This window comes from Monodelphis domestica, chromosome 1, assembly GCF_027887165.1.
Source record: "Monodelphis domestica isolate mMonDom1 chromosome 1, mMonDom1.pri, whole genome shotgun sequence".
NCBI lineage: Eukaryota > Metazoa > Chordata > Mammalia > Didelphimorphia > Didelphidae > Monodelphis > Monodelphis domestica.
In genome coordinates this window covers 193,550,494-193,572,166 of record NC_077227.1, presented here as the reverse complement: position 1 = coordinate 193,572,166, position 21,673 = coordinate 193,550,494, and the positions used below count along the sequence as shown (strand labels likewise).

The 21,673-nt window shown below is 36.9% G+C and overlaps 1 protein-coding gene across 3 annotated transcripts in view; it reads right to left on the bottom strand.

Moving 5' to 3' along the window:
* Positions 1-21,673, bottom strand: part of FMN1 (formin 1) — a 588,141-nt gene that overhangs the window by 146,023 nt on the left and 420,445 nt on the right. For all 3 annotated transcript variants that reach the window (XM_056810223.1, XM_056810225.1, XM_056810224.1), the window contains 2 exons: positions 20,811-20,870; positions 16,319-16,439 (listed from right to left, as the gene is read on the bottom strand). In XM_056810223.1, coding sequence (XP_056666201.1) covers positions 16,319-16,439; positions 20,811-20,870 — 181 coding nt within the window. The remainder of the gene's footprint in view (positions 1-16,318; positions 16,440-20,810; positions 20,871-21,673) is intronic.

Genomic DNA, 21,673 nt, shown 5'->3' with positions numbered 1-21,673 from the left:
CATGCCTTTTTGAAAGCATTTATCTCCTAATTTTTTGTAGCACAATAGCATTGAATCACATTCATTTACCATAACTTCATTCATTCCTTAATTGTCATACATACCCTTAGTTTCTAATTGTTGGCTAACATAAAAATAATTGAAAATATCTCTGTATGTGAAGGGACCCAAGAGAGATCAAAGGAGAAGGAAAAGGTCTCTATCCCTATTATTGAGGAATCAGGTTAGTAAGGATTGATTCATTCATTTACTAACCATCAGACACCCACTATGTTAGACACAAAGTGAGTACAGGGATGCCTATGACAAAGCCTGTCACAGACACAGAATGTCTAATGAGACAGCAATCCATGAAATGCAGGACAGATATGCCCCGGATAGAATAGGAGAAAGTGAATTGCTTTCAACAACACCATCTCTGATTCCTAGCACAAAACCCTTCTCTTCTTTTTTTAAATTTTATAATATTTTATTTGATTATTTCCAAGCATTATTCATGAAAGACTAAGATCATTTTCTTTTCCTTCCCCCCCACCCCCCATAGTCGACGCGTGAATCCACTGGGTATCACATGTGTTCTTGATTTGAACCCATTGCCATGTTGTTAGTATTTGCATTAGAGTGTTCATTTAGAGTCTCTCCTCTGTCATGTCCCCTCAACCGCTGTAGTCAGGCAGTTGCTTTTCCTTGGTGTTTCTACTCCCACAGTTTGTCCTCTGCTTATGGATGGTGTTTTTTCTCCTAGATCCCTGCAGATTGTTCAGGGACATTATACCACCACTAATGGAGAAGTCCATTACGTTCGATTATACCACAGTGTATTAGTCTCTGTGTACAATGTTCTCCTGGTTCTGCTCCTCTTGCTTTGCATCACTTCCTGGAGGTCGTTCCAGTCTCCATGGAATTCCTCCACTTTATTATTCCTTTTAGCACAATAGTATTCCATCACCAACATATACCACCATTTGTTCAGCCATTCCCCATTTGATGGGCATCCTCTCGTTTTCCAATTTTTGGCCACCACAAAGAGTGCAGCTATGAATATTCTTGTACAAGTCTTTTTCTCCATTATCTCTTTGGGGTACAGACCCAGCAGTGCTATGGCTGGATCAAAGGGCAGATAGTCTTTTATCGCCCTTTGGGCATAGTTCCAAATTGCCCTCCAGAATGGTTGGATCAATTCACAACTCCACCAGCAATGAATTAATGTCCCTACTTTGCCACATCCCCTCCAGCATTCATTACTTTCCTTTGCTATCATGTTAGCCAATCTGCTAGGTGTGAGGTGATACCTCAGAGTTGTTTTGATTTGCATCTCTCTGATTATAAGAGATTTAGAACATTTCTTCATGTGCTTATTAATAGTTTTGATTTCTTTATCTGAAAACTGCCTATACATGTCCATTGCCCATTTATCAATTGGAGAATGGCTTGGTTTTTTGCACAATTGATTTAGTTCTTTATAAATTTGAGTAATTAAACCTTTGTCAGAAGTTTCTATGAAGATTTTTTCCCAATTTGTTGTTTGCCTTCTGATTTTAGTTACATTGGTTTTGTTTGTACAAAAGCTTTTTAATTTGATGTAGTCAAAATTATTTATTTTACATTTTGTGATTCTTTCTATGTCTTGCTTGGTTTTAAAGTCTTTCCCCTCCCAAAGGTCTGACATGTATACTATTCTGTGTTTACCCAATTTGCTTATAGTTTCCTTCTTTATGTTTAAGTCATTCACCCATTTTGAATTTATCTTGGTGTAGGGTGTGAGGTGTTGATCAATTCCTAATCTCTCCCACAGTGTCTTCCAATTTTCCCAGTAGTTTTTATCAAATAGTGGGTTTTTGTCCCAAAAGCTGGGATCTTTGGGTTTATCGTATACTGTCTTGCTGAGGTCACTTGCCCCCAGTCTATTCCACTGATCTTCCTTTCTGTCTCTTAGTCAGTACCAAATTGTTTTGATAACTGCTGCTTTGTAATATAGTTTAAGGTCTGGGACTGCAAGCCCCCCATCATATGTGTTTTTTTTTTCATTATTTCCCTGGATATCCTTGATCCTTTGTTATTCCATATAAACTTTGTTATGTTTTTTTTTCTAAATCAGTAAAGAAATTTTTTGGGAGTCCAATGGGTATGGCACTAAATAGATAAATAAGTTTGGGTAGGATGGTCATTTTTATTATATTGGCTCGTCCTATCCATGAGCAGTTTTTCCAATTGTTCAGGTCTAGTTTTAGTTGTGTGGAGAGTATTTTGTGATTGTATTCATATAGTTCCTGTGTTTGTCTCGAGAGATAGATTCCTAGGTATTTTATTTTGTCTAAGGTGATTTTGAATGGGATTTCTCTTTCTAGTTTTTGCTGCTGAGCTGTGTTGGAGATATATAGAAATGCTGATGACTTATGTGGGTTTATTTTGTATCCTGCAACTTTGCTAAAGTTGTTGATTATTTCAATTAGCTTTTTTGTTGAATCTCTAGGATTCTTTAAGTAGACCATCATGTCATCTGCAAAGAGTGATAACTTGGTCTCCTCCTTGCCTATTTTGATGCCTTCAATTTCTTTTTCTTCTCTAATTGCTACTGCTAGTGTTTCTAGTACAATGTCAAATAGTAGAGGTGATAATGGGCATCCTTATTTCAGTCCTGATCTTATTGGGAATGCATCTAGTTTATCCCCATTGTAGAGGATATTAGCTGATGGTTTTAGATATATACTGTTTATTATTTTTAGGAATGACCCTTCTATTCCTATGCTTTCTAGTGTTTTAAATAGGAATGGGTGTTGTATTTTATCAAATGCTTTTTCTGCATCTATTGAGATAATCATGTGGTTCTTGTTGATGTGGTCAATTATGTGGATGGTTTTCCTAATGTTGAACCGGCCCTGCATCCCTGGTATAAATCCTACTTGATCATGGTGGATGGCCCTTCTGATCACTTGCTGGAGTCTTTTTGCTAGTATCCTATTTAAGATTTTTGCATCTATATTCATTAGGGAGATTGGTCTATAGTTTTCTTTCTCTGTTTTTGACCTGCCTGGTTTTGGAATCAGTACCATGTTTGTGTCATAAAAGGAGTTTGGTAGAACTCCCTCTTTGCTTATTATGTCAAATAGTTTGTATAGTATTAGGATTAACTGTTCTCTGAATGTTTGATAGAATTCACTTGTGAATCCGTCGGGCCCTGGGGATTTTTTCTTAGGGAGTTCCTTGATGGCTTGTTGGATTTAATTTTCTGATATGGGATTATTTAAGAATTCTATTTCTTCTTCTGTTAGTCTAGGCAGTTTGTATTTTTGTATATATTCATCCATATCACCTAAATTGGTGTATTTATTGCCATATAATTGGGCAAAGTAATTTTTAATGATTGCCTTAATTTCCTCTTCATCGGAGGTGATGTCCCCCTTTTCATCTTTGATGCTGTTAATTTGCTTTTTTTCTTTCCTTTCTTTCCTTTTCCTTTCCTTTTTAAATTAGATTGACCAGTACTTTGTCTATTTTGTTTGTTTTTTCAAAGTACCAGCTTCTTGTCGTATTTATTAAATCAATAGTTCTATCACTTTTGATTTTATTAATTTCTCCCTTAATTTTTAGGATCTCTAGTTTGGTTTTCTGCTGGGGGGTTTTAATTTGATCGCTTTCGAGTTTTTTTATTTGCATTTCCAATTGATTAATCTCTGCTCTCCCTAGTTTGTTAATATATGCACTCAGGGATATGAATTTACCTCTGATTACTGCTTTGGCTGCATCCCAAAAGGTTTGAAAGGATGTCTCGCCATTGTCATTTTCCTCGATGAAATTATTGTTTCTATGATTTCTTCTCTAACTAAACGATTTTGGAGTATTATATTGTTTAATTTCCAATTAGTTTTTGATTTGGTTTTCCATGTACCATTACTGATCATTATTTTTATTGCCTTGTGACCTGAAAAGGCTGCATTTATTATTTCTGCTTTTCTGCATTTGTGTGCCATGTTTCTGTAACCTAATGTATGGTCAACCTTTGTGAATGTGCCATGTGGTGCTGAGAAGAAGGTGTATTCCTTTTTATCCCTATTTATTTTTCTCCATATGTCTATTAATTCTAATTTTTCTAAGATTTCATTCACTTCTTTTACCTCTTTCTTATTTATTTTTTGATATGATTTATCTAAATTTGATAATGGTTGGCTCAAATCTCCTAGTAATATGGTTTTACTGTCTATTTCTTCCTTCAATTCTCCTAGTTTCTCCATTAGAAATTTGGGTGCTGTATTATTTGGTGCATACATGTTGATTAGTGATATTTCCTCATTATCTAAAGTCCCTTTTAACAAAATATAATTACCTTCTCTATCCCTTTTTATCAGGGCTATTTTTGCTTTGGCTTTATCAGATATCATGATTGCCACTCCTACCTTCTTTCTGTCAGTTGAGGCCCAGAAGGTCTTACTCCATCCTTTAATTCTGACCTTGTGGGTGTCTACCCACCTCATGTGTGTTTCTTGAAGACAACATATGGTAGGGTTTTGGATTCTAATCCATTCTGTTATTCATCTACGTTTTATGGGTGAGTTCATCCCATTCACATTCAAAGTTATGACTGTCATTTGTGGACTCCCTGGCATTTTGATATCCTTCCCTAATTCTAACCTTTCTTCTTCAGCTCTACCTTTTAGTCCAGTGATTTACTTTAAATCAGTCCCCCTTGTCCCCTCCCTTGATATGTTTCCCTTTCTAGTCCCTCCCTTTTTGTTCCCTCCCCCCTCTTCTTCCCTCCCTTTTTTGTGTTCCCTCTCCCCTACCCCCCTTGGTTTTCCCTTCTTCCTTCCCTTGTTGGGTAAGATAGAATTCAAGATCCCAATGGATCTGGATGTTCTTCCCTCTCTGAGTTGATTTCCCTGAGAGAAGGTTTAAGTGAAAACTCTCTTCCTCTCCTTCTTATAGGAGTTTTCTTCCCCTCCACTTCCCGTGTGAATCTTTGTGTGAGAAAGATTATTGTATTTGGTCTTTCTTTTCCCCCTATTTACAGATTACATTTTCCCCACATGTTAATATACATAGATTGATATAAATGTAGTCCTTATAGAAGAGAGTTTGAATAAAAGAAAAAGATAACATTTTTCTCCTTTTCCCTTTCCTTCATATTTACTTTTTCAGGTATTCCATGCTCTTTGTTTTTCGATATCGAACTTTCCACAGAGCTCTGGTCTTTTCTTTGCAAAAACTTGGAAATCTTCTATTTTGTTGAATGCCCATACTTTCCCTTGGAAGTATAGAGTCAGTTTTGATTGGTAGCTGATTCTTGGTTGGAGGCCCAGCTCTCTTGCCTTTCTGAAAATCATGTTCCATGCCTTACGGTCATTCAGAGTGGAACTTGCAAGGTTTTGTGTGACCCTGATTGGCATTCCTTTATATCTAAATTGTCTTTTTATGGCTTCTTGTAAGATTTTTTCTTTTGCTTGAAAGCTTTGGGATTTGGCAATTACATTCCTGGGAGTTGTCTTTTGGGGATTTAGTGTAGAGGGTGTTCTGTGAACTCTTTCAGTGCCTGTATTGCCCTCTTGTTCTAGGATCTCTGGGCAATTTTCTTTGATTATATCTTGTATTACGATGTCGAGTTTGTGGTTTATTTCTGGCTTTTCTGGTAGTCCAATTATTCTTAAATTGTCTCTTCTCCCTCTATTTTCCAAGTCTATGACCTTGTCAGTGAGATATTTTATGTTCTCTTCTAATTTCTTGGTATTTTGGCTTTGCTTTATTAATTCTTGCTCGCTGTCTTCGAGTTGCCTAATTCTGACCTTTAAAGCCTGGTTTTCCTTTTCACTTTGGTCAAACTGGTTTTGTAGATGCGTGAATTTCTTTTGCGTTATTGCCCACTTTTCCTCCCAGAAGGCTTCCATCTTTTTGATCCTTTCTGATTCAAATTCTTTATGGGTTTGTGGAGAGTTTCCATTTCCTTTGGAAGGTGTTGGAGGATTTGCTTGGGTTTCCTCTTCTATCTCCTCTGTATTTTGTATTTTTGCTCCATTAAATGTGTCCAAAGTTGCCCCTTTTCTTCTTGTTTTTCTTGGAGTTTGGGGGCTTTTCTGTGGAGTTTGCCATCTCTATCTGAGTGGGGAGGTTTAGCTTTTCTTATCTCTGTCTGGTGTTCAGAGGTTTTAGCCCTAGGCAGATTGTCTGTTCTCCTCAGCTGTTCTCTCTTCCTGGGGAAGCCAGGAATTGCTGGTTTTTCGGTGTTACTGTCCTCCTCAGTTCCCTCCCAATGCTTCTCCATTGCCTTACTTCCACGCTCTGAGCTTGGCTTGGCCCTTTCTGTGAGGTGTTTGTTTCAGTGCCTTAGCCGGCCAGAAGAGCCTACACTCTGAGGGGGAGGGGCCACAGCTTCCTGGACCTCAGAGGGCTCCTGATAGGATTAACTTTCCCTGGGTTGAACTGAGTATGCCTTGAGGCAGGGACCTTCCCTGGGACTTGGATGGAAGGATCCAGCAAGGGGGTACAGGCTCCCCCTGTTTCTCTCTGTTTTCCTGCTGTCTGTGTTGGGTGCTCCCTCGACTGAGTCAGCTTGTTTTCAGGAAGTGGCCTTCAGAATAGCCGGCCATGAGGCTCTGAGGTTCCCTCTGCTGCCTCGGACTCAGCACTCTGGGTTGGGGGGGGATGGGTCCTGGGACCTTCCTTCTGCCTGTCCCTTAGATCCAAGTGATCTCCAGTTCTGGCTTTTGGGGGGCCTTACCTTTTGATCCAGGTCCAGGAGGAGGAATCCCAGGGTCTATGCTGTTGTTCGTTTTGAATTTCAGTGCCCTAGGAGCATATAGTTTGAGTTCGGTAGTGGAAGGGTTTCTGGAGATCTGAACTTTAGCTTTCTCTAAGCCACCATCTTGACCAGAAGTGGGCCTTCTCTTCTTAATACAAATGTTCTCTCACTGTATGATTACAAATCTTAAAACTATAGTCAGTGCCTAGGATTGAATCAGGGAAAGTGAATTGAAATATATTTGGGAAACTATGAAGAGATTTCAATCACATCATATCTGAGCTCTAGATCAAAACCCCTCTCTTTTTAATACACAGGCTTTCCTGCAGTATGATTACAAATCTTAAAACACGACAGTTTCTGGAAAACCAACGTTTATGGATATTTCACAGGAGGAGGGAAAAGACTGATAGATGTGGAGGAAAGAAATAAATTGCAACAACCAATCACAAAACTTATGGGACGTGGAATAAGAGAGGGAACATATGATGGGAAAAGGAGGTAGACTGCTCATAAAGCAAAAGTGAGCGATTACAGATGGACATGCTGGGTTGTGTGCTGTTTATATGGAATATTGCTTATTAGTTGTTTACAAGTTGTCTCCCCTGCTAGACTATGAGCTCCTTGAAGACAGGGATTGTCTCTGGCCTTGAGTTGCATCCCCAGTGCTTAGCACAGTGCCTAGCACATGATGGATATTTAATAAATGATAAAAATTTTAAAACCCTTACCTTCCACCTTTGAATCAAAACTATGTATTGGTTCCAAGGCAGAAGAGCGGTAAGAGCTAGGCAATGGGAGTTAAGTGACTTGCCCAGGGTCACACAGCTGGGAAGTGTCTGAGGTCAAATTTGAACTCAGGACCTCCCGTCTCTAGACCTGGTTCTCAATCCACTAAGCCATCCAGCTGCCGGCAATAATTAATTATTGATATGAGTGCTTGGCAGATAGTAGGTTATTTTCCATCTTAGAATCAATACTGTGTATTGATTCCAAGGCAGAAGAGTGGTAAGGACTAGGCAATGAGGGTTAAGTGACTTGCCCAGCATCACAGCTAGGAAGTATCTGAGGCCATATTTGAACCTAGGATGTCCCATCTCTAGGCCTGGCTTTCAATCCACTGAGTCATTTAGCTGTCCCCTACTCTATACTATTATATGGCAAATTATCTTTTCCCTTACAATTTTTTCACTTGTTTAGAGCATCTTGTTTTTTCCTTTGTAGTGATCATTTTCTATATTTTCTAATTTCTTTATAATATACTTAGGACAAGCCTTTCCTATGACCACTTTATCAGTGGAAATGTGAGGACACAAGCATGATCATGATTGTCTTCTTCACTGTAAATAATTTCTCTTAGAACATATGTACAGAAACACAGGTACAAATAGAATCACCTCCTTCCTGATGATCCTATGCAGGAAATTAAAAATTTTAGTATTGACCTTTCCTTCTGCTCCCCATGTTATCCCCTCCAGCACTTTGTATCATGGTATCTCTGAGAAGAAGTATCTGATATGCCTTGGTGATTGCCAATGGGAAGTTTCCAATTTAGTGACTGGTTTCATAGCATGAGATGGTTAAGAGAAAATGGCAGCCTTATGTTTGGACCCTTGCTATCAAAAGGAGTAAGTACAGGGGATGATGATCTTCTGCCCAGCTTGGATTCTTTCCCCCTTCTAGCCAGATCTCTCTATGGAATATTAGGAATCTGTGTGCCCACATACAGGGGAATTTTCCTAAGTTGCCATCTTGGTGAAGTCAATGACTCCTCTAGATGATTTTTAAAATTCTAGATGTTTAGCTATTTTTGAATCCACCCATCGCTCAGGCCTCATCACTTGATCTTGTAAATTACTATTACATGAGATTTCCTCCAATACAATGTCAACTGCATTCTCTGGGCTGACAATCTAGGACCAATAAAGACTAATTTTTACCAATTTACCAATTACCAATAAAAGTAATCTTTATTGAAAAAGATGCAAAAGAAATGTTCATACCCAAGGAATCGTTTGAAGCACGAAATGGGGACTAGAAGTGTAATTACTTTTATAAAGGTACTCCTAAGTTGGGACACTACCTCTATCAGTTTGGCTCCCTCTATGAGCGCTGGAAGGGAAACTGACCTCCTGTGATCACATAGCCAGTAGAGGTCAGAGGCTGTATTTAAACCCAGGTTTTCCTGACATTGAGGCCAACTCTATTTTCAATGTCATACTGCCCCTCAATCAGGTCAGAAATATTTATTCAAATTAATTAGCCACTAAGTATTTATTAAGCTCATACTATGTGCCAGGTACTATACTGAGGATAGGTGGTCCAGGGATAGATTCATCAGAAAGACTTATCTTCCTAATTGAAATCTATCCTCAGACATTTTACTAGCTCTGTGACACTGGGCAAATCACTTAACCCTGTTTGCCTCAGTTTCTTCATCATTCCTCATCAGAATAAGTATATTTTCAAGGTGGGATGAGTGGTCAAAACTCGTTTAAGATTTTCAGCAAGACTTTGACAATGTTACATGACATATTAATTTTAAAACTGTTAGTTGCTATCAGATGTAGGGTGAGAAATGTTTTTTGTTTAAGCATGGATAGTTTACCACAGTTTACTCATTTATAAAATGAGCTGGAGAAGGAAATGGCAAAACCATACCTGTATCTTTGCCAAGAAAACCCCAAGTATGGTCAAGAAGAATAAGACACAACTGAAAGTATTAAATAACAACAGAGCCCTCAGTAACAGATATTTGCCCAAATTATGAGAAGTTATGGAGATATTAAAAGACAGTTTTAAATTACATGCAAATAAACCATTATAACTAGATGATATTCAATTTTGAAAGGAACTCAAGAATTAAAATTGGTGGAGATTTGGGTATGAATGAATAAAATGTCCCTATAAAGGACTTTCAGATCACTATCATGACTGCTATCCATATGAAAAAGCCATCCAGAAATAAAGAAGAGGGTAAGTCTCACTTCTTCACTGGACAAGCTGATGATCACTAAACAAGTTTAAAGGATTAGAGAAGAAGCAAAGCTGTTTATTTTAGGAGTGGTTGTGATTCATTAAAGCACTAGAGTAGCTGTTGAGAATAAATAAATGTTTTCAAGGGTGGGGACAATTGGCCAAAATTCGGTCAAGTCTTTCAGCAAGACTTTGACAAGGTTCCACCACAAATTAAATTCAAAACAGTAAGTTGCCATCAGATGTGTTAGTGAAGATGATGTTTTAACATGAATAATGAATTGGTTTAAAGACCAGAGATCAAAGATAAGGATAAATGGATAATTCCCAGATGGAGCCATGGAGCTTTCTCCTATAGGACCATTATTTGTGTACATGGGTTTTTGGGACATACATACCACTATGTCAAGGATATGTGATTCCATCAGGGTGAGTACTTCCTCCACAAATGCAAAATGCAACCTTGTTTTACCTTATTAAATCTTCAGGAGTTTCTATGCCAAAAAATTCATTACCCTGGGGTCAGTTTGGTGATAAGCCTGTCCAGTTATCCTCTGACTGATCTGCACATGACATACAATCCATTATCAGGTCCTTTTCTGAAGTTTTTTTTTTTCTCCTTAAGTTAGTAGGACCTAACAACTGCTTGATCACATGTGTTGATGGGGATATGATTGGGGATGTAGACTCTAAACAACTACCCTAGTGTAATTATGAATAATATGGAAATAGGTCTTGATCAATGACATATGTAAAACCCAGTGGAATTGTGGGTTGGCTATGGCAGGGGGTTGGGGGTGATGAGGGGCAGTAAAGAACACAAATCATGTAACCATGGAAAAATATTCTAAATTAATTAATTAAAAATTTTCAACTAAAAAAAAGTTAGTAGGACCTACCAGAGCAAGTCAAGTCAATGAGCATTTATTTGTTAAGTACCAATAAATATGCAAGGCACTGGGCTAAGAAGATATATGCTGAAGATACAAAAAAGGCAAAATAATATGTTAATATTAATAATAATAATAATAAATCCCAAACACACCAAGCCAGGCTTTGCTCTCAAAAAATTCAGTCAAATAGGGGAGATAACATGCAAAGGACCATGCACAAACAAGATATAAACACAATAAATTAAAAATCTTTCAGAGAAGGAAGGCATATATACTCTGGGATATTGGGAAAGAAGTTTTACAAAAAGATCAGACAAGGGAGATAGAAAGGCCAGTCAGGGGAGACAGAGATGAGGAGGGAAAGCATCACACCAGTAAGAGGAGACAATGAATGAAAATATAGTCAAGGAGATGGAGTGTTCTATGAGGAATATCAAAGATTTTAGAGTAAATGGAGAGGAATAAGGTATTAAAAAGACTGGAAAGTTAAGATGGGGCTGGGTTAAAAAAGGGCTCATTTGGTCCTAGAAGTAATAGTCAGTTATTCATCTTCCTGAGTTCAAATCTGGCTTCAAATACTTACTAGCTATGTGACCCTGATTAAGTCTCTTAACTTGGTTTGCTCCAGTTTTCTCTCTGTAAAATGAGCTAGAGAAGGAAATGGCAGACCATTTTAGTATCTTTGCTAAGAAAACTGCAAACAGGGTGATGAAGAGTCAGATGAGACCCAAAAAAACCCTGAATAACAGTTTATTGAATGGGGTGAAGGGGAAGAGCAATATGGTCAATTCTGCACTTTAGAAAGACCAATTGAACAGCTGAGTCTTGAACTAGTAATCTTTTTACTCTCATGTCAGAACCCAGGGTAATTTAAATGACATTATCATTCAATTAATCTATCAACATGCATTCATTAAGCATTTGCAATATTCTAGGTAATAAATATTTTGGTAGAAATTAAGTGAAAGACCAGTCCCCTAGCATAAAGAACCTTAGTAGAGGTGGTTATATACTCATAGTATAGTGCTACCATTTTACCTTTGCTGGACTCTTTTTTTTCTTACGTATTTTTAAATTTTATTAATTTTTTATAATATTTTTCCATGGTTGCATGATTCATATCCTCTCCTTCCCCTCTCCTGGATCTGGAAGGTAATCCCACTGGTTTATACATGTTTTAGTACTCAAAACCTCTTGGTGGACCCTTGAGTGAGAACCATATGCTTGGGACTTTAATTTCCTATGTACCTAGGCCTATTTGCTCAGACACTTAGAGAAATTGATTTAATGGAATTCCTTTGAAAATAATTTTTAGGTATAAACTGAAAAAATACAAAATTTATCAAATAAAACACACAAACCATGCTATATTTGGGTTTTTTTTAATGGATATCTGTTCATTGAAACAAAGACAGTATTCAATTTAACCATTATCTCACTTTTTGCTTTATCACTTTTGTTTTCATTCTATTACTAAAAGCATGGTTATAAGATTACATTTGAGTTGTGTATGTGGCATATTTTGGGAAAAATTATAGCCTATATGTAGACAAATATGTCATCTTAAAGATAAAGTACAGATCATGCCATCTGATTCCAAGGACAAAATGGTAGAAAAGTTCAAGGAAAGACCACTCACTATAGCCATCCCTGCAATAACTGAGATGATTTCCATATAAGGACAGTCTAAAAATAATATAATCTTTCAGCCTGAAAAGATGAAGGTCAAGGCAGAACAAGGTCAGAATATATAAAATTTGTGGATAGGATGAATAGGCTCCCATGACTTTCCCATAAATGTGAGAAAACAGCACCAAAGTATTCCTTATTGGCACATAAGAAAGGAAGTGGTTCAGACAAGTGTGAAGAAGAATCTGGAGAAAATGTCAACATACTTAGACTAACCCATCCCGGAATAAGAAAATGTATAATCCTAAATCATGAATAGGACTATCAGACAGGAAGATTTTAACATATAAGGATGAAGGAAGAATTACTAAAGAGCCCAAAATATGCACAATGGTTATTGAAGCCATCAGATGCAACCTTATTAACCCATTCCTTCTCAAAGCAGGATTTTAGTGTATTATTGACTAATTTCCTACCTTGCCCCTAGATCCATGCTTTATACACCAATGGCTCTCAATTCAGACTGCTGCCTGATTTATAAATATTTATTTTTTATCCTAAGATGAGCTATTTTAAGTATGCAGGCTTCTCAAGGCTCTTCTGGGCAGTTTGTATCTTATGTGCCAATAAACAATCCTTGTTCCTCTGAAGTCATTTATTAAGACTTGTCATCTATACAGCCAAAATGAATTTTTCATATGCCAGAATAAAATATCACTGTAAGATTGTGATAAACAAATGTGGATTTTTGGAGGGGTTAACTGACTTCCAAGTTGCTTACAGTCAGACTGGTGCTATTTTGACATGTGTAGAGGTCCTAAAGTCCATAGAACAACTGTACTAATCCAATTTTTTTCCATTTATAATAAATCCTGTAGGAGTAACGTGGCCAAGGGATGTCTGTCTGTCTCTCTCACAGAACAAGACTAAGAACCAGTGGTCATGGTCTGTATTACTCAATGGTAGTTATGACATCTTTTATGCCTTCAGAGTTCTTATCTGAAAATAAAAGAAGTGCTTTTCTTTCTAAAGGGATTCTTAAAAGATGGCCAAAGGATAAATTTCTAAATTTTTAGAATATAAAAACCCAGTGGCATTGGGGGTGGGGAGAATGTGTGTCTGACTAGCTATCCCACTCTGAATAGGAGTAAGATGCCATAAGGAAATACCTTCAGGTAGGATGGAGACCGAATTCTACCTGGGGTCATTTTTAAACCTATGGTAACAGTGGTAGCAATGATGAATTCCTTTTAATACTTTCTTGTCATTTCTGCTTCTGAGAAAAAAACCTATATATTTATTCATGTCACATTTATTTTCATTGTTTTATGTTATGCACATGTCTATGTTTTTCTTTTCTAATACTCTTGTGTCCCTCTATCCATTCCCCAAATTGGACTCTATATTCCTTGAAGGATGTAGGTGATGCATGCTATTTCCTTTGCAACTTTTCACAAAAACTACATATGGCTCTGCATATAATGGGTGCTTGGTAACTATCCATAGGATCCTAAGATTTAGAGTTAGTCATACTTGTATGATACATTTCAGCTTACAAAGCTCAAAAAATTATTTGGTTCAACAGCTCATTTTAGGGAAGAGGAAATTGAATACTGAAAAAGTATAGAGACTGCCCAAGGTCATATATACAGTAACTAACAGACCTGAGATTTTATCTGTCATCAAATTCAAGATTCTTTCCACTGTCTACCTAATTTTCTAACCTGTTAAATGGGTGTATTGCTAATAACTACCTCCTAGGGTTGAGATAATATTTGTAAAACACTTTGTGAACTTTAAGTCTCTGTATAATACTAGTTATAATAACAATAATTATCACTATTGATATTATATTCTGTATTATTGACACTTTGATTTAGTACTAGCTATTGACAACATCTATCTTTGGCTTATGTGTAATTACCAATGAAATTCAGTTTAAATCCTTCTGCTAAGGTGCAACATTTTACTCCAGCTAATGCTGTTCAAATTATTTACTTCTAAAGGACTGTGCCTGTCTAGAGAATTAGGGCCTGGTGCTTCTTGGGATTTGCTAATCACATCTGGTTTAGCTTTAGATATTTTCTGGGGTTTTGCCAGCAGCCACGACACTTTAATGGCTACAATAAACCTCAGAGCCTCATCAAATCTTTGCTGTATGTGTGAAAATTATGTCCTCTTCAATTAAACATTTAATCTGAGCTCAAGCCGAGGTCTTATCGACAGGGAGGTTAAACCTGAAAGGGAACGTTAGATTAAACAAACCCACCATGATTTTAGCCAGTCCGCCCAGATGTTAGAGAAAGAGAAATTCATTAGAGAATCAATGGTCCACATTTTCTTTAAGTATTTACTGGGTATCTTTTATGTAGAAAAAATAAAAATGAAAACAACAGCATCTCTAAAGATTCCATGGACATTTCTTTGTTTATGACCTCAGTGTGTGTAGGGGGTCAGGAAACACTGGTTTTAACATGTATTTTTAGTATTAAAAATTCTTTGGTATGACCCAGTACGAAAGAGATAAACATTAGAAGCAATACCTCTAGCTTTCTCTGTAAGGCCACTAAATTAGAGCTGGAGGGCCCCCATCATTTCCTACCAATCTACTAAGAAAAGTGTCAGCTAGTCAATAAGTGATCCTCAACTAGACCCCTGTGTTTCCCTGGAGGAAACACAATAAATCAAAGTAGGGAGCTCCATTGGAAACCACCACCTTCCTATTCTTTTCCCCGGCACCCTCCTGCTTTTGACTTTTTAATTTATCATCAGAATCACAGGGATGTCAAAGTGAGGCAGGAAGGCTGAACAAGGCAGTCCCCGGATGGCAAGTTAGGGAAGAGGAAAGATCAAACGGAGATCAGGTTTCCACACAAAAGACTACATAAGAGGGGAGGCCAAGGGTTTTACAGGGGCCAAGAGATGAGAAGAGATAGAGCACTCTTGGATGGCCCTATTGAATAAACAAGCACTGATCTTCCCCTATCATTGCTGACCTTTGCAGCTGTCCTGAAGGTAGATTCAATCATTGCAAAGGGGAAGGGTAAATTGCTATATTATGGCTTTCTCTGTTTTCCTACAATAAGAAAATGAGCTGTAAGCTCAACTTGGAAGAAGATAACACCATCAGTTCTTAAGGAATTGGTAAGGGAAGTGCCCAACAACCACAAGTTCCTATATTGCATTTCTAAATGAACTGCCCATTTAGTCAAATTCACTCCTCCAAGTATATCAAAAAAGGAAGGAACTCACATGTTTCTTCAATAAATTTACAAGATATGAGTATTTGCTTGTCACCACCTCACTTATTTAAATAAGTTTTATGCCTAAAGTAAAAATAAATGGTTATTTCTGCATCTGGGAGATGATTATCCCTATTCTATTTCAAGTTTCAAGCTGTGACTAGTCAAAGAGTTAAGTTTCTGAGCTCCCTCCTACAATAAACATTTTCTAAAATGTTTATTTTATATCTTAGCGTAAAAATTTTCCTAGCTGAAGTTTTTCATTTCCTCAAACTCCTCCTTTGGCACACAGAGCTCCATTTCCACATTAACATTCTTCCTAAGTCCTTCTTACAAGTCCTCAATTGTACTTATACCGGCACTGAGGCATCTTTATGTTCTTGGGCAAAAGGATGTCTCCACAGTTAAAACACAAATATCTGGAAATGCTAGAGGAAAATTCCCATTTAAGGAAAGCATATTTTCACCATTATAAAAAGAAAATTGGGGGTAAGGGGTCCTCCATTTTATATTAATTTATTTCAAAATGTGAAATAAAAAATAAAAACAAAAAGAAATATAGTTGGCTTCTTGTGCCTTGCAATAGTGCTCTCACCCCATTTTACATATGTATCAAGTATGAACAGTTACATATATGTGTATGTAGGAAAAAAGTATAGTATGAGTATGACCTAAAAATCTTTAAAACTACTACTCAAAAAATAGTCTGGAGGAATGGAAATTTTCATAAGGGTTATGGAACCATATATCAACATATATCAACCAGTAAATAAATAATCCTGCTAAAAAGTTGTCTTTTTAAAAAATGCTCTCAATTATTATCATAACAATGGAAAAATGCCCATTACCTTCCAGTTGCCTCTTCAGCTTTCTCAAGTCTTTAATGAGGTCTTCAAACTTGACTTGGGCAGCCAGAAAGAAATCCTGTGGTTCAGGGAGAGGAAAAATACTCTTCTCTGTTCCTGCCTCCTAAAAAAATTATATACACAGTGAGAGAATAAATAAAGCACAATCCCATAGCATTACTTTTAGCTAGACTCTCAAAGGGGTGATACTGGTGGGAAAATAAGACTTTTTGTTTAGTGTTAGAATAATAATCACAATGCTTTGCCCTTTCTAGATATGAACTATGTTCCCTTTCTCTTTACTTTCATTTGCTGTAGAATATTATTTTGGTCTCGTTGGCCTTGTGAATCTATAGACATGGATTGGATTCTATTTTGCCTTGTAAATCAAAAAGATAGTTGTTAGTTAGCCCCTGACCTTGGAAACTCTATTTTTAGGAACAGAGAGTTAGGCACATGAAAGCAGTTCAAATTTAAGGTTTGAGTTCCTCACGCTGACAGTTAAACAAGTTATCGTAGAAGTTTCTTGAATAGATTGCTTAGAAACTTACTGGACACATATTTACACATAAAACTCATGAAGTCTTCCTACAGACAAATAACTTCTTTTACTTTCTTGATTTCCCATTGTGATAAAAATTCCAACTAGGTACATTTTTAGGCTTGAATCACAATAACTAAAAGGCTTTTCCAATTATTTTTGGACTCATGCAAACAAAAATTTACTGAAGACATGTGTGGACAAAGTTTTTATTAACTTTATAAATACTTCTTATATTCAAGGATGTCTCTGAACGAAGGAACAAACATGAGAAACATTTTGAGAGGCTACCATCTCAGGGATTTTGTGAAAGAAGTCTTTGGTGTGAAAAATAAGCAGATCCTCAAATGTGCTTTCCTTATGACAAACAATCTTCTTCTGATCATAATGGCCAAAGCCTTGTTGTATCTTGGTTGCAATATCAATTTCAAATTTCACAGGTTAATCCAAAAAACACTGCTTTCTAAAAGATTACCCATTTGGGGACCCTTAGCTTTTCAATTTTGCTTCATTCTCCATCTTCTGTTAATTAAAACTTTATGAAAAGAGCTAAGGCACACAGGTGCTCTGCACTGGTAGGATGTGATACCTAACCAACAAATAAGTCTTAGTGTTTACTGTTTTTACTTTTCCCTCCATCTTTCATTTTCATTCAAGAATCATACTATTTTGTGAGTAACTATAAGGTAAAGGTAATAGAAGAGGAATGTTTTTCTATTGCTCTTAAAGTCAATTACTCTAATCTGCTTTAAAAGCCTTACTTTTCCCCATGAATTTGGGGTCTTCCTTTTTGATAGCACCTCTATAGCTATTATTGTAGCTAGCTAGAGTGTCAGGCCTAGAGTCAGGAAGATGAGTCTTACTGAGTTCAAATATGGCCCCAGACACTCACTAGTTGTGTCACCCTGGACAAGTGATTTAACTCTGTTTGCCTCAGTATCTTCATCTGTAAAGTGACTGGAAAGGGAAATGGCAAAACACTTCAGGATCTTTGCCAAGAAAACCCTTAATTGGGGTCATAAAAAGTCAGACAAGACTGAAAACAAGTGACCAATAACAACAGTTATTATAATTATGGGTAATGATAATAATGATGGTAATTTCCTTTCAATAAATTCTCATATGCCTTAGTATGGTCCAGAGACCATTGTGACTTCTCAAAGGCTATACCAACTAAATATGAACTCTGAGAGGCCCTCCCAGGATGTTGCAGCTTTGAGTACAAGTCCAGTGATGGCCTGGGTATCCATCACCTAAGGATGACTAGATAAGTATATATCATCATCAGGAAGTTGGCTCCTAAGACTTTTTGTTTGTGGCAACTTTTGAATAAAAGTGGTAGGAGAGAGGGAAAGTCCCAAACTGATGAAATCAAAAACTATTTATTTATTTATGAGAGCCAGGGTTAGAATAATAGTGGACGAACCACAAGACTTAGTTGGGGAGACTCAATATGATTCTGGATAAATCATTTAATCTTTCTTAACTTCAGTTTCTTCTTCTGTAAAATGAATGAGTTGGCCTTAATGGCCTCCAATATCCCTTCTAGTTCTAAATATGATTCTTTGATTCATTATTTTCAGGAATTGCAGGACAAATGATAATAGCTCATATTTATATAGCTTTTAAAGGATTTCAATGTGCTTTACACATATTAATTTATTTAATCCTCACAAAAACTCTGGGAGATAAATGGCACCCCACTTTACATATGAGAATACCGATGCAAGCAGAAGTTAAGTAACTGGTCTGGGATCATACAGATGGGTGTCTGAGATTGGATTTGATCTCAAATCTTCCTGATTCTAGGTTTAATGGTCTATTCAATGAACCTTCCAACTATCTCATTTTCCTGAATGAAAAGGAAATGTGGAATAACCGCAAAAATGTTTTTTTTTTTTTACTGAAATGTTCACTAAAAATCTCCCTAGTGCTCTATGCTCTAAGTAATAAACTGAATTCCTTCCTTCCTACCCATTTTTCAATCCAACCTGGGATTCTGAAAGTTTTAACAGGATAAAATGACACCAAGACAATCCTATTATTAGCCCTTATGAAAATTCCACCATCTGAGAACATCCATCGAAAGCATCTCTATAATCAGAGAGAAGGCTCACATAATGGTGAGATCACAGTTCCTCAGGAACCTCTAAATTATGAATATTCTTCATCTAGAATTCAAAAGACAGATCCAGGTAGTTTTTTTTTACTAAAACCCAACATACCCTAAATTTAGCATTTCTGATTTAGAGTAGGCAAACAGTGCAGGGCTCACAAAATAAATATTCTTTGTTACAAATCACAAAAAATCACCAACTATGGTTTTGTACATGAAGAGTGATATAATGAATTACAAAATCCTAAACTACTTTCATACGTTAAGTTCATATTGCACAATTAAGATCAATACTCCATCACAGCAAAATGGGTTTTAGTCTGCTTGGGTTGGGCCATTCCCTGTTTGAATATAGTTTTAAAATTTTCCTCTGAGGGATTTGCTTTCATTGCTCACCATCAGTTAACTTGCTTTTTGAAAACTTTCATCCCCAATTTATTTGTCTCAGTTAACAGAGTTACAAGCCTATTGAGCAATGCACTCTCCAAAGCAGGGAATGATTAAAATCTGGGATTGGAGTCTTCCTCTCCTAACCAATCTTTCAGGATAGCTCTTGGAGATCATATAGGACTTCATGACTTGAAATGGGGGAAATCCTAGGCTAGTCTCACACTCTTTTGTTTACCTTAGTTTCTGGAAAATCTCATGTCTGTAGTTCTTTCTGGTTTATGACAAGTTATATATTCATTTAAAAAGGGAAATAGAAATATCTAAATGTCTTTATCTTGGGCACTTGAACTGTATCCTGTCAGATAGATTGCAGGTCTCCTGAGGGCAGAAACTCTGTAGTGTTTCTATGTCTTCCCATTGGGTGTAAAACAATAAATCTCAAAGTGGTCCAGTCACCCCAGAGAGTCCCCAAGACCCTTTCAGGTGCTCCCCTAAATGAGAAAATCATTTTCACAAAAATACTATTTTAATTCTATTAAATACTAATTTAATTAATTTTAATGAATGCATTTTAATTTCTAATATCATAAGTATAGATAGATATCAGTCACCTGAATAAAAGCTCTTTGATAGAGGTCCTGAATAATTTTTAAGGGTATATAAAGGGGTCTTTTATTATAATCAAGCAGTATAGTTGCCAAAATTTTTCTGCCATACTCAAGTTTCTACATTTCTTTCTTTCTTTAAAAAAACCCTTATGGTACATCTTAAAATCAATACTCAGAATTGATTCCAAGGCAAAACAAAACAACAACAACAACAACAACAACAAAATAGTAAGGGCTAGGCAATGGGGATTAAGTGACTTTCCAGGGTCACACAGCAAGGAAATGTTTGAGGTCATTTGAACTCTGGACCATTCGTCTCTATTGGCTCTCAAATCACTAAGTTACCCAGGTGCCCCCTAAGCTACTCAGTTTCTTGAAGATCTACACTACCACTTGTGTCCTCCTCATAGTGCTGTGGGTTCTTTGGTTTAGCAAGGATGAGTAGAATATGTAAAACTGAAATCAGGGGATCATTCTCCATCAGACTCACTTGGGCAGCTGGGCTTGGCCTGCTGTTGTCTGTGGGGTCAAGAGTCATACATGACTGATTGGCTGAGTAAAAACAACCACAAAGACCTGAAATGTGCTGCACTCAAACCCATCTCACACAAGCATTGGGGATAAAAGGCTCAACATTCTAATGACTTAGTTTTTCTGCATACAATTGGCATCCCACTTTCCTGTTTTAAAAATAAGACTTTCCTGCCTTGATCTGGATTTTTCCAGAGAAAAAATAAATCAGAGTCTAGTAGAAGGAGATGTTGGGGTCTGTGGTCACTTGTAGCTTTTCTGGAAAAGCATCATCAAAAAGCTCATTCCTCTGTCTTTTTTTGTGCTTACCGAGTCATAATAGCGCAGGTAATACTTCACAACGTAGTCCACTAGATTAATGCCATTATCCTAGGGAGAGAAGAGAAAAATAAATTGACTTACACTTTTAAATCCGTAGGAAAACACTTGACTTACATGTTTCCATATATTAGAGGAAGAAGTGAGGTTTGGGTGTCTAACTTCAGGTGTTAGTGCCAATGGACTTTGGCCATATTCTCTTTTCCTACAGCCTCGCCCTAACATCTTTACCTTTATGCCTCCGTTTCCCATCTCTACGATTGAGATAATAACCTTGTCCCTGACAGGAGGGGTTGTGGGAGTGAAACATATGAAAGAAAGGAAAATATTTCTACAATATGAATAAATGAAAAAATCTTTTGTTAAGAATTCCTATGTGCAATGATATAGTGAAAAGAGAATTGGAGTTAGAGATGACTTAGTTTCAAATCCTAAATCAGATATTGACTCCCTGTGTGACCTCACAGGGGCTCAGTTCTTCATCCTTAAAAGGAGAAGGTGAAGAGGCTTTCAAAGGCCTCTTCAGCTTCTAAAACTTTTGATCTCTGTAGTTCTCAGAGACAATGATTAAAACAGACACAATATTTTCTACTGGGGCAGGTAGGTGGTACAGTAGCTAGCTCTGGAGTCAGGAAGATCTGAGCTCAAATATACTTTCCAACTCTAGTTGTGAGACCAACCCTGGATAAGTCATTTTGCCTCAGTTTCCTCATTTGTAAAATGGGGATAATTGTAGCACCTACCTGAGAAGATTAAACAAGATAATAATGTACTTAGCATAATATCTGGCACACAGACACTGTATAAATGCTAGTTATTATTATTATTATTAATTATGCTATGAGTTGAGAGGG